Here is a 12,856-nt window from a genome sequence, read left to right as displayed (position 1 = left end):
AATGCGACCCAGTTTGTAACTTTCATAGAAGTTGAGGTTGTCCATTTGGAGAAGAAAGGCTGGTCATGGGGAACTTCACATTTGCCTTTTCATCTGCAGAGTGGATGTAGCTGCAGTATGCTGTTAGAATTCAAGATACCACCCAGAGGCCCAGGTTTCTATGTCCCCTAGCTTTTTAAAGAGTGTCTAGGGCAAATAGATGCATCCCATGGGGTATCTGAAAAAAAAAAAAAAAAAGGCAGTCCTGATTCCCATATATAAGGGGAGGGAAACTGAATCATTGAGGTAGGCAGCACTCAAGATGCTGACACATCCCTTGACCCACTAAGGGTGTCCTTCTACCTGGATGGGTAAACATACTGCCTATGCAGGCTGCCTCATAGAGGCATCTTTGGGGTTCCAACTTTATGATCCAACTCTGCTTTTGCTCCCCTGGCGAAGAAGTCCCTGAAGCCAGTTTGAGTTGACCCAGAGTCAACTATTAGCACCTGCTGTTCTTTACTGCTGTAATTTTGGGGCCAGGTGTCATCTACTCCTACCAACTATCTTACATTTTGTTTTGAGGATTCTGGATTAGGCCATCTGAAGTAACCACCATTTTTTATTGTTCTTTTTTGGGGTTCCTTTGGTCAGTCTTTCCTACTTGCCTAACAAAGACAAAAGACAAATAAGACAAATTAAAGGACATATTTTGGTCTCTCACAGCTATATTGAGAATAGATAATCTAAATTTTTCTAATTTATGTTTAGTGGATATATAATAACCCCCCCCCCCATTGTAGTGAAATTCTACTAGGCCAAGAATTACATATAACCTTCAAATTTAAATTTTCTTTGAGCTTTCATAGTTCCCATTGCTCTCAGCACCTTAGTCTTTCAAGCCGTAGTAGGATGGCCTGTTAAGCCCCAATTACAGCATTCAACCACTTTCCTAGTCTTCTAAGTACCCTCCTCTCATGCATTCCTCCAGAAAACAGTGTGGTCAGGCCTATCCCAGCAGTTGCTCATTCTGGAGTACTACCTTCTGTTTTAGTTATTTTTGTTATTGCTGTGAAGAGATACCATGATCAAGATAGTGTACAAGAGAAAGTGTTTAATTTGGGACTCATCATTCCAGAGAATGATTCCATTGCATTGCAGTGGAGAGCATGGCAGCCAGCAGGCATGGCTCTAAAGCAGACGTTGAAAGCTTACCTCTGATAAATAAGCATGTAGGAGAGACAAGAGCTAACTGGGAATGGCATGGGCTTTTAGTCCTCAAAGCCCTCCACTATTGACACATCTCCTTCAAAAAAGCCACACCTCCTAATAATGTCCAGATTATTGGGCAGATTACTGGGACCAAATACGATTTTGTGAGGACTGTTCTTGTTCAAACCACAAGGTTCTTGACATAAACTGACAATTGACACTTGCTTTTCAGTAGTGTATAAGTATGATTTTCAAAGCTTTTTTTTTAAAATACATATAATCTTTATTTGGAAAATAGTTTTGTTGTTTTCTTCTGTACTTTTGTGTCCCTTATATTTATTGAGCATGAATTTAAGAATCTTTACTAAAGAGGCTTTATAGATAAAATGTAAGGCAAGAACATAAAAATGTTAGCAAACTGTCAAAAGTTTTGTTCCTTAGTCTGTGGCCTTTATGCATTTGTCTCAATCACATAGAGGAATTCTTAAAATGAAAGTTCCCATGGCAATTCAATGCTGTTACTGGAAGTGCTGACAATAGCATGAGTTGGATTAAGTAGTGAGAGGTTATTGTATTGCTAAGATAGAAATAATTCCTGTGTGTGTGCTGCCACATAGTGTCAGTTATGGGAACTGTACTTTGGTTTCACAGCTTCAAGCCAAATTTGAGCACCTTAAAAGAATTCACCAGGAAGAGAGAATGAAACTTGAAGAAAAGAGAAGAATTTTGGAGGAAGAATCACTTGCTTTCTCTAAGAAAAAAGCTGCCTGTGATCTCTTCCAGAACCAGTCATTTATGGCGTCAGGTAGCACCACTAAGAAGGACAAAGACCGAAAGAAGTAAGAGTCCTGTTACCCTGTCCTTGTGTCCCTGCCCTTCACCTTTTTGTCTCCTTGCCCTGTTTGCTCTTCTTTTCCTGTTTACTCCCTGTCTGCGTCCTGGTACCAACACCTCAGCAGCTTCAGAGCATAGACGTCATCCTCATTCTTCACTGTCTTCTCAGCACTTAGAATAGCACCTGGCATGTCCTGGGTCTGCAGGGTTTACCAAAATCAAGGTATGAACAGAATAAAATGCCTCACTGTATGTAAAGGTGAGGTGGGGCAGGGCTGGTAGGGTTGGCTACTGTTAGTCACAGCCCTGCTATGACTAGTGCACAGCTAACATTATGAGTTATTTTGTATTTTATGTCTCCCTGGAAACTGCATTTTGATGGAGAATCATGGAATTAAATATTTTATTAACAAAACCGTAATTTTTAGGCTCATTTAAAAATTAATTGATTATTGATTTTTTGAGGATTTTTTTTTTAATTTTAATAAGGTAATCAGGCTATCAGCTGAAACTGCTGGATTCTGAAGTCAGGGCTGGTGAAATCAGTGATGGATGTACAGATGCAGATGGCCACAGTACAAGGGTGGCATGAGTAGCAATTGGATGATAATCTCAAACTCATAGTTAGGATATGTGTTAAAGTTACCAGTTTCTGAAAATAGTTTTTTGATTTTTTTTTTTTTAATAATTTCACTCAGTACTTGTGTCACTTGTTTTGTGCCTCCTATTTAAAATATCCTTTGTCCATTTTCCTGTTTTTACTGTCAGGAAACCTGTCATGACTTGTTTGGAGGCCCCCTGTCATAGGGCAGTGCTCTACTGTGTTCCTCACAGAACAAGACTCCTACTTGTGTGAACTCAGTGCCTTTATTTGTATAATTATTTGTTGAAAGAATTAATGTATAATAGGTGTATTTTGTTTGAAGTTTTAGATTTCAAGATATAAATTATAAATGCAATTTATCACTAGTTTTACCATGTTTTAAATTAAAAAGCTTTTTATTTTCTTCATTGTAGTCTAGTGCAACAAAATAAGATTTCCAAGTTTTCCCATATATCTCCCCAATAGAAGTTGTCATTCCACTCTCCTTGAGAGTCATGCTATCATCTACAGAGTCAGACAAACCCTTAGATTCTTTTTTCTTTCTTCCTTTGTACCCTAACACTTGGGGTTGAGTCTACAGCTCCCCTTATGGTAGGCAGCACTCTTACTGCTGAGTTACAGTGCACGCTTATTTTCTTTTTCAAGACAGGGAGTCTTACATTCTAGGGTGGCTTCAGACTCTTTATGAAGCAGCTGAGACCGACTTGTCCTCAGTCTTCTACATCCAAGTGCTGGGGTTACAGATATATGCCCCCACACATGATCGAGTTTATATAGTTTATACATTTATTGTGCTAAAGACTCTAACCCAGGGCTTTATGCATGCTTTACTAGCTGAGCTACATCCCCTCCCCAGATAAGAGCTCAGGACTCATCCTCAAGACAGTGTGGCTTGGTATTTGTTTTTCTTTTTCAAAGTCCCATAGCTAAGTATCATGTATGTGCTGTCTATTTGTTTTTTCTATAAAAGCTTTGTGAAATTAATGCTTTTGATAATTTTTGCTTCCTCTGTTTTTTTTTTTGTTTTTTTTTTGTTTTTGTTTTTTTTTATGGTTCCATTCAAAAGAATTTTTTTCTTTCCAGCTCCAATTTTATTTAACACAAGAGTTCCAGAGCACAGATGGTCATCACAGTCAAAAGTCATTTGTATGCTTTGAGCTTTTGCTCCTTTTGCCTTATCACTACTTCAATTATCTAGCAAAGGGCTAAAGCTACTCACACTTGTAGAAAAATATTTTCACATGTAAGGCTGATCTTTCAGCTAAAGTTCATATTTCTTACACGTTTACTGTTGTTAGGAATCTGTAAGTTGCTCTTTGGTTGGATCTTGGTCTACTTTCCTGCTGCCAAATGTTACTTTACTGTGTGTTTAATGGCAAAGGTTTATTGCCATTGAAATTACAGAGCTCCTTCATATTATGAATATCAGATTGCATTTTTATTCACACATGAACCTATTTTTTGCTGTATACTAAACAGAGAACACTGGAGGCATATACCTTGGAATGTATTACAGAGTTAAAGCTAACATCAATAGTAGAAAATTTTAAAATTTAATACAATAACCTAACTTGTGATAATCTGAGATTCCGTGTCAAACAATGTAACCTTTTATGCTTCAATGTGCCTTGTTGTGTATTGCTGTGATAAAACAAAATATGTTTAGAAGTTAAAACATACATTTGAAACTGAATTATCATATTATTTTTCTTAAGATGTCATGTATTTTTTTTTAATGCTGTCTTTCAGGGACTAAGAAAGTTGAAAAAATAAGAAAGTTGAAAATTTTATTAGAACATCTGAATTTAAAACTTGATATTTCATATTTCTGGAGATATTTGCATTCAGTGCCTTAGTCCTAGAATATTTTACTGTTTTATCTTTTATATCGGTTATAGGTATATGTGTTTTCATTCTTTTGTATTTTAATATTCTGTATTCTGAATAAAATTGATATTCTTGACAAATCTTATGTATTTTTAAATGTGTTTAAATTCCTTTAATTTTTAGTTTTTAATTGACAAATAATTTATACTTTGATGCAGTAGAAAATGATATTTCATTACTTTTCCTACAATGTATGATGATCAAATCAGGATAATTGTCATACTCATCAACTAAATAGCCATTTTCTATCAAGAACACTCAGAATCTTCTCTACTATTAAAACTACATTTTTTTATCAGCCATAGTTACTGTACTGGGTGGAATAGTAGAAAATTTTCAACTTCTCCAACTTCACCCCTGCACCTATAGTTTCCATCCCCACCCCCCATCTCCTTCCCAGCCTCTACTAATGGCTGTTCTGCCCTTGCTCTTCTGAGAGGGGACATGCAGTGTTTGTCTCTCTGTGCTTGACTTAGGATACCCTTTTGTCCCACCTTAATAATGCAGGTGATAAGATTTCATTCTTACGACTGAATAGCTTTCCACTGTGTATATCTGTACTGCATTGTTCTTTCTAGTCATCCATTGATAGGCTTCTAGGCTAATGCCATACCTAGAGTGTTGCATTAAACATGGAATGCATTAAACGTGGAATACAAATGTCTCTTTGATATACTGATTTCATTTCTATTGGCAGATTATAATATAGTTCTGTTTCTGTTGTTTTTAGGAAATTGTCTCCATAATGATCAAACTCACTTATATCAGTAGCATGTGAAAGTTACTCTTTCTTTACAGTCTCACCAACATTTACTATTGATTTATTTGATGCTTATGATTGTAAACTACCTATGTCCTTACTAGCATTTTTTGTTTATTTTTAATGATCACTATTCTTATTGGAGTGAGATCTTGTTGTAATTATGAGTCAATTTTTATATGCCTTCTGGTCATTTATATTGCTTTTGAGGTCTATTCATTTTGTTTGCCCATCTCATAATTACATATATTACATACCAGAGGCCAAAACCACTAAACACTATATATATAGTGTAGTTTAGTCCTTTTTTGAATGAATAGTTTATAATACTGTCATTTGTTCTATAGTTCGCTTATATCTGTTTTCTATGCTCTGTTGGAGCTTTTTAGCTTGGCATAATCCTATTTGTTCATTTTTACTTTTGTTGCCTGTGCTTTTGTCATATTATCGAAGTAGTCTTTGCTCAGACTAATGCCCTGAATCCCATTTAATTTCTTCAAGTGGTTTCATGGTTTCAGGTTAAGTCATTTTCCATTTTTTTAGTTGTTTTATTGTTAGGAAAGCACACCAGCCAAAAAACAGGCAGCCACACAGAGTTGGAGAATCCGAGTTCACCATGGTGCCCGTGCATGCTAGCCTTCTGAATAGTGGGCTGCAGCTGCAGTTCTTAGGTTTTTAGGCTCAACAGTGTTATTATTGTCCATTTGAATCTGCCCTCATGCCTGTGGGCCATGGCAGGATTCTCTGTAGCATTTCTAAGGGAAGAAGAGCTGATAAAGTTAAAGTAGCTACTTTGTAAGTGTGTTTTCTTAAGATAAGGACAAGGGGAATTTAGCTGAGCCAAGCATATATGTATAGTGATGGGGCCTAGTTTTTTTTCTTCACTGGATGTGCCGTTTTCCCAGCACTATTAAAAAAACAGCTTACCTGTGGGGGTGTGGAGAGCACATGCCATAGTGAATGTAGAGATGACAGGACAGCTTAAGGAAGCCAGTTCTCTTTCCTTTTATGTTTGTCCCAGGGATCTAACTCAGGCTGTCAATCTTGGTGACAAGCACCTCTCCCCCCACCCTCCTGTGCCATCTGTTTGCCCTGAGAACCATTGTTTGAAGAGGCAGTCCCTTCTCCAATGGATGTTCTTGCTGCTGTTGTTAAAAAAAAAAAAAAAAAGTTAGTTACCTATAATGACCTGAATTATTTTAGTTTCTTTATTCTGCCCCAATAATCTGTTTTTCTTTTTTAACTTTTAACTTTATTTATTTAGTTGCTCACTTTACATCTCAGTCGTAGTACCCATCTTTCTCTCCTTCTAGTCCCACCCTCCCTCCTTCTCTCATACCCCTCAGGAAAGAGGCCCCCCCCTCCCCCGCCCCTGCTACTAACCTACCCCAGCACTTCAAGTTACATCAAGACTGAGCACATTCTCTTCCTTGGTGGCCTGGGAAAGCAGCCCCACCAGAAGGAAGTGATCGAAAAGCATGCAACAGAGTCCATGTCAGAAATGCCCGACTCCCCTTACTAGGGTACCCACAAGAAGACCAAATTGCCCATCAATTATATATATGTAGGGGGCTAGATCTGGTCCAACCATGGTCCTTGGTTGTGGGACCCCCTGGGGCCAGGTTAGTTGGCTCAGTTGGCCTTCTTATAAAACTCCTGTCCACTCGGGAATCTTTTATTCTTCTCCCAACTGTACCACAAGACTCCCTGCGCTCCACCCAATCTTTGGCTGTGAGTCTCAGCATCTGTTTAAATCCTTTGCTGGGTGGAGTCTCTCAGAAGACAGCTGTGCTAGGCTCCAATCTGGTTTAGCTTTAGTAAGTGAAACCTATCAAGAAAATCATCCATTTCCTTTAGGTTTTCCAGTTTTGTGGCACACAGGCTTTTGAAGTAATGATCTTTGGGTTTCCTCAGGGTCTGTTGTTATGTCTCCCTTTCATTTATGATTTTATTAATTTGCATACTGTCTCTCTGCCATATAGTTAGTTTGGCTCCTTTGTGTTGTTCTCTTTGTTTTTAAGTTATTAATTTCAGCCCTGAGTTTGCTTATCTCCTGTCATCTACTCCTGTTGGGTGTGTTTCTTTCTTTTTCATCTAGGGTTTTGAGGTGTGCTTTTAAATTGCTAGTAGGAGAATTCTGTAATTTCTTTATGAAGGCACTTAGTGCTATGGAGTATCCCCTTAGCACTGCTTTTATTGTGTTTCACAAGTTTGGGTATGTTGTGCCTTCATTTTCATTAAATTCTAGTAAGTTTTAAATTTATTTCTTTATTTCTTCCCTGACCCATTGGTCATTAAGTAGAGAGTTGTTCAGTTTCCTTGATTTGTAGGCTTTCTGTTGTTACTGTTGTTTTTGAGGTCCAGTTTTAATTCATGTGGTCTGATGGGATACATGGAGTTATTTTCTCCCATGCCCCTTCCCCAGTCCACTGGTAGTGGAAGACCTCCTCTCCTTCCATCTGCTTCTAGTCTATCAGGTTTCATCAAGAGTTATTTCAATCTCTTGTATTTCAATCTCTTGTATTTGTTGAGGCTTGCTTTGTGTCTAGTATGTGATCAATTTTGGAGAAGGTTCTGTGAGGTGCTGAGTAAGAATGTATATTCTTTTGTGTTTAGGTGAAATGTTCTGTAGATATGTTAGGTCCATTTGATTCATGACATACATTAGTTTCATCATTTCTCCTTTTAGTTTCTGTCTTGCTTATTTGTCCAGTGCTGAGAGTAGGGGTTGAAGTCTCTGACTATTTATGTGTGGAGTTTGATGTGTGATTTATACCTTAGTAATGTTTCTTTTGTGAATGTGGGTGCCCTCGTATTTAGGCCATAAATGTTCAGAATATCTCTGAGATGTCATCTTGGTGTGAAGTATCTTTCCCCATCTCCTTTGATTAAGTTTGGTTGAAAGTCTCTTTTATTGGATATGAGAATGGCTACTTCAGCTTGCTTCTTGGGCTTATTTGCTTGGAAAACCTTTTTCCAGCCCTTTACTCAGAAGTAATATCTATTTTTATTGCTGAGGTGTGTTTCTGTATCCTCTTTTCTCATTGATTCTGTTAATCTTTGTCTTTTATTGGGGAATTGATGCCATTGATTTTGACAGATACTAATGACCAGGGGTTGTTACTTCCTGTTATTTTGATGTTGTTGTTTGTAGAGTGTATGTATGGTCTTGTGTATGCACGTGCTTCCCTTTTGGTTTTGCTGATGTGGGGCTATTTATTTCCTGTGTTTTCCCAGGTATAATTAGCCTCCGTGGGTTGGAGTAATTTTCTTCTAGTATCTTCTGTAGGGCTGGATTTGTGTATAGGTACTGTTTAAATTTGTTTTTGTTGTGGAATATCTTGTTTTTCTCCCTTTATGGTGACTAAAAGTTTTGCTGGGTACAGTAGTCAGGGCTCACATCTGTGGTCTTTTAGTGTCTGTAAGATATATGCTCAGACCCTTCTGGCTTTAGCGTTTCTGGTGAGAAGTCAGGTTTAAGTCTCATAGGTTTGTCTTTATATGTGACTTGGCCTTTTTCCCATCTAGCTTTTAATATTCTTTCTTAGTTCTATATATTTAGTATTTTGATTATAATGTGGTGGGAGGATTTTCTTTTCTGATCCAGTATATTTGGTGATCTGTAAGCTTCTTGTATGTTTGTAGGCATCTCTTTCTTTAGGTTGGGCAAGTTTTCTTCTATGCTTTTGTTGAAAATATTTTTTGAGTGTTGGAGCTGGAAGTCTTCTTCTATACCTATTATTCATAGTTTTGATCTTTTCATAGTGTACCAGATTTCTTGGATCTTTTGTATCAAGAACTTTTTAGATTTTCTTTGATATATCAATTTCTTCAATTGTATTTTCTATATCTGAGATTCTCTCTTCCATCTCTTGTATTCTGTTGGTGATGCTTGTGTCTGTAGTTTATGTTTACTTCCCTAGGTTTTCTATCTCCAGGATTGCCTCAGATTGTGTTTTCTTTATTGTTTCTATTTTCAGGCTTTGAACAGTTTTATTCATTTTCTTATCTGATATGTATTTTTCTGCGTTTCTTTAAGGGATTTATTAAATTCCTTCACCTCTTTGATTGTATTTTTCTTGTATTTCTTTGAGCGATTAGTTTCCTTCTTTAAAGTCTGTCATTTTCAAAACCTCAGATTTAAAATCATTTTCTTGCACTTCAGGTGTGATAATATCTCCAGAGCTTGCTGTGGATTGGGTTTCTGATGGCACGCAGAAGGAGTTGGGAGGGGAGGGATAAGGGGAGGAAATGATGTTAAAACAGTATTCATATATGAATTTTTCATAAACAAGAACTTAAAAAAAAAGAAATATAAAAAAGTTCATGAACAATCAAAGTAGGTTTCATTCCAGAGATGTGGAGACGGTTCAATGTATATAAATCAATTAAGTGTAATCTGCCACATACATAAACTCAGATAAATACAGCATGTTCATACATGCGATGTACAAAAGGCCTTTGGCATTCACTCATGATACAAGTCCTGGAGACTCTAGGATTCAGAAGACATATTTTCTATGTTATAAAGGCTACATACAAAAACTCCACAGCCATCAATACGGTAAACAGAAAAACTTGAAACATTAAAATTAAAATAAGGTAAAAGAAGCCAATTATTAGAGATTGGTTTATTCAGTGATTTACTTAAAGCACTTCATGTACTGCCTGTTTGCCAAGCATGACTTCACTTTCTGCCTGGGACAGAATGACCTGAAAAATTGTCATTGGCCTGACAACCTCCTGACTGCCATATATGCTTCTGTAAAATCTGCTTGTTTGCCTGCCCTACCTTTTGGTTTTAGAATATAAAATGGGACTATAAACTAGACACAGTATTAGAGCCCTTTCAGGAGCATCCTGGCTGTGGTCTAGCAGTGACATTTCCTCTCTTCCTCTCTCATTGATGTGGGAGTGCTTACTCCAGAAAGATTCCTGGAGCATGTTTCCACTACATAGGACAAGATCTTTTTTTCCCCCACTACTGTTCAATACAGTGCCTGAAGTCTTAGCTAGAGTAATCAGACAAAAGAAGAAGATAAAGGAATACAAATGGGAAAGGAAGAAGTCAAAGTGCCCTTATTTGCTGGTGATTTGAATCTAAACATAAAAGGTCTTAAAAGTTCCACCAGAAAATGCTGATAAACATTTTCAGCAATATGCCAGAGTACAAAATTAACACTCAAAACTCTAGTCTACCAATGTACGTGACAAATACACTATGAAAGAAACCAGGAAGACAGTCCTATTCACAATAGGCTTAAAATATAAAGAATGCCCTGGAATAAACTTAGCAGGAAGTGAAATGTTTGTATAATGATAACTTTAAAACACCAAAGAGAGTGAAACACTAGAGGATGGAAAGACCTGAATCTGTGGTTGGACAAAATTAAGGTTGCCCAATGGTCATATTTCCTAAAGCAACTTATATTTTATTGCAATCCCAGTCAGTATTGCAACTCCATTTTCACAGGCATAGAAAACACAGCCCAAATATTTATATGGAAACAAAATCGTAGATAGCCAATGGAATTTTGAGCAATAAGAATATTCCGGGAGGTATTACCATACCTGACTTTTTTACTACATAACCATAGTAAAGAAAAACAGTACAATACCATCAGAAAAACAGACACATAGATATTAATCTATGTAATTACAACTACCTGCTCTTTGAAGGTTGCCAAAAGTGTACACTGGATAAGAGGCAGCCTGCTCAGCAAATGGTGCTGGACCCACAGTGGATAGCCATATGTAGAAAGAAGAATGAAATTAGATCCTTGTCTCTAGCTGCACAAACATCAACTCCAAATTGATTAAAGCCACAACATAAAACCTGAAACTCTGAAACTGCTTGAAGAAAAAGGAGTTTGATACAAGATACATAGGTAAGATCTTTTTAAATACAGCCAACAAATGACAGATAGTACTACATGAAGTTAAGAAGATGCTGTGCAGCAAAGGAAACTATCTAATGAAGAGGCATCCTGTAGATGAGCCTGTTCATCTGACAGAAGATTAATATCTTTACAATACAAAGAAATCAAAAAACTGAACATCAAACTTTAAAACAACCCAATCAGAAATGTTCTCTGGAGCTGAATAGAGTTCACAGAGAACTATTACTGCTAATAAGAACCTTAAATTCAGCATCCTTAACCACTGGGTAAATGCAAATTCAAACTACTTTGCTATTCTATCTCATCCAATTCAGAATGGCTATTATAAAAAAATGTAAGTACAGGCCAAGGCCTGGTGGACACTTAAGATGCAGAGGCAGGAAGATCCTTTCATTAGAAGCCAGTCTGCTCTACAGAGCAAGTTCCAGGACAGCCAGGACTATAATGGCCTTGTCTCATCCCCTCCTCCCCCCTCAAATAGTAATGATAACAGATCTGGCCATATTGCAGGATCCATTATGTCATTCAGTATGAAAGCTAGAAATAGAACTATCATATGCCCCAGATATATTATTCCCTGGCATATATCAAAAAGACTATCTTCTAAGTGAGATACTTATTCATAGATATTCATTGCTCCTCTACTTACAATAGTTAGGAAATAAAATTAGCCTAGATAGCCATCAACAGATAATGTGAAGATGTAAAGAAAGATGAAGTTTTCAGGTGTCTTGGTCACTGTTCTATTTCTGTGAAGAGACACCATGACCAAAGCAACTTTTATAAAGTATTTAGTTGGGGGTTTGTTTAGGGTTTCAGAGTTTTAGTCTGTTATCATTGGATGAAGCATGGCAGCAGGCAGGTGCTAGAGCCGAGAGCTACTAGCAGAGAGAGAAGGAGAGACAGAAAAAGACAGACAGACAGACTAGGCTTAGCATGGGTGTTTGAAACCTCAAAGCCTACCTCCATAGACATACTTTCTCCAACAAGGTCACACCTATTTTTTCCTAATCCTTTCAAATAATTCCATTTCCTGGTGACCAGCCATTCAAATATATGATTCTATGGGGACTATTCTCATTGAAATTACCACAGTAGATACATGGATAAAACTGAAAAAAGAAAAACAAAACAAAAAACCAAACAAACTAGTGACTGAGGCCACCAAGATCTAAAGAGATAAATGCCTCATGATTTTCTCATTTGTATTTTAGCTTTGATTCTTTAGTTGTATAGGAAACTGGAAAGGGGCCATTGGGGAGGATGTGTTAAGAAAAGGGAACCAGTAGTATATAAGAGATACAAAAATACAGAGAGCAGTGTGGGTGGAAAGGTCCAAGCAAGGATGGGAGTAAGGCATAGGAGAGATGACAGGGCAGGGAGGGAAGTTTAACCGAAATCATCTATCTAAAAGAAACACTCATGAAAATCCACAATGAAAGCAGTGCTAAGAGAAAAGTTCATAGCATTAAGTGCCTTCAAGAAGAAATTTGAGACATCTCATTCAAGCAACTTAATGGCTCACCTAAAAGCCCTAGGGGAAAAAAAAAAAGGAGACACAACAAAAAGGAGTAGATGGCTGGAGATAATCAAACTCAGGGCTGAAATCAATCAATTAGAAACAAATAAAACAATTCAAAGAATCAATGAAACCAAGAGTTGGTTCTTTGAAAAAATCAA

The 12,856-nt window shown here is 37.2% G+C and overlaps 1 protein-coding gene across 2 annotated transcripts in view; it reads left to right on the top strand.

Annotated features, from left to right (window-relative positions):
• Positions 1 to 12,856, top strand: part of Septin10 (septin 10) — a 90,844-nt gene that overhangs the window by 58,285 nt on the left and 19,703 nt on the right. Inside the window, exons 9-10 of one of the 2 annotated variants that reach the window (XM_055614327.1) lie at positions 1,843 to 2,030; positions 3,713 to 4,589. In XM_055614327.1, the coding sequence (XP_055470302.1) occupies positions 1,843 to 2,030; positions 3,713 to 3,728 (204 nt within the window). In that variant the 3' untranslated portion in view covers positions 3,729 to 4,589. Of the gene's footprint in view, positions 1 to 1,842; positions 2,031 to 3,712; positions 4,590 to 12,856 lie in introns of those variants that run through there. The other variant, XM_055614319.1, reaches the window with a different exon arrangement.

The sequence above is a fragment of the Psammomys obesus genome, unplaced genomic scaffold, assembly GCF_907164565.1.
Source record: "Psammomys obesus unplaced genomic scaffold, mPsaObe1.curated_primary_1811, whole genome shotgun sequence".
NCBI classification, from domain to species: domain Eukaryota; kingdom Metazoa; phylum Chordata; class Mammalia; order Rodentia; family Muridae; genus Psammomys; species Psammomys obesus.
Note: the sequence above shows the minus strand (reverse complement) of the source record. Positions and strands in the feature narration are given on the sequence as shown.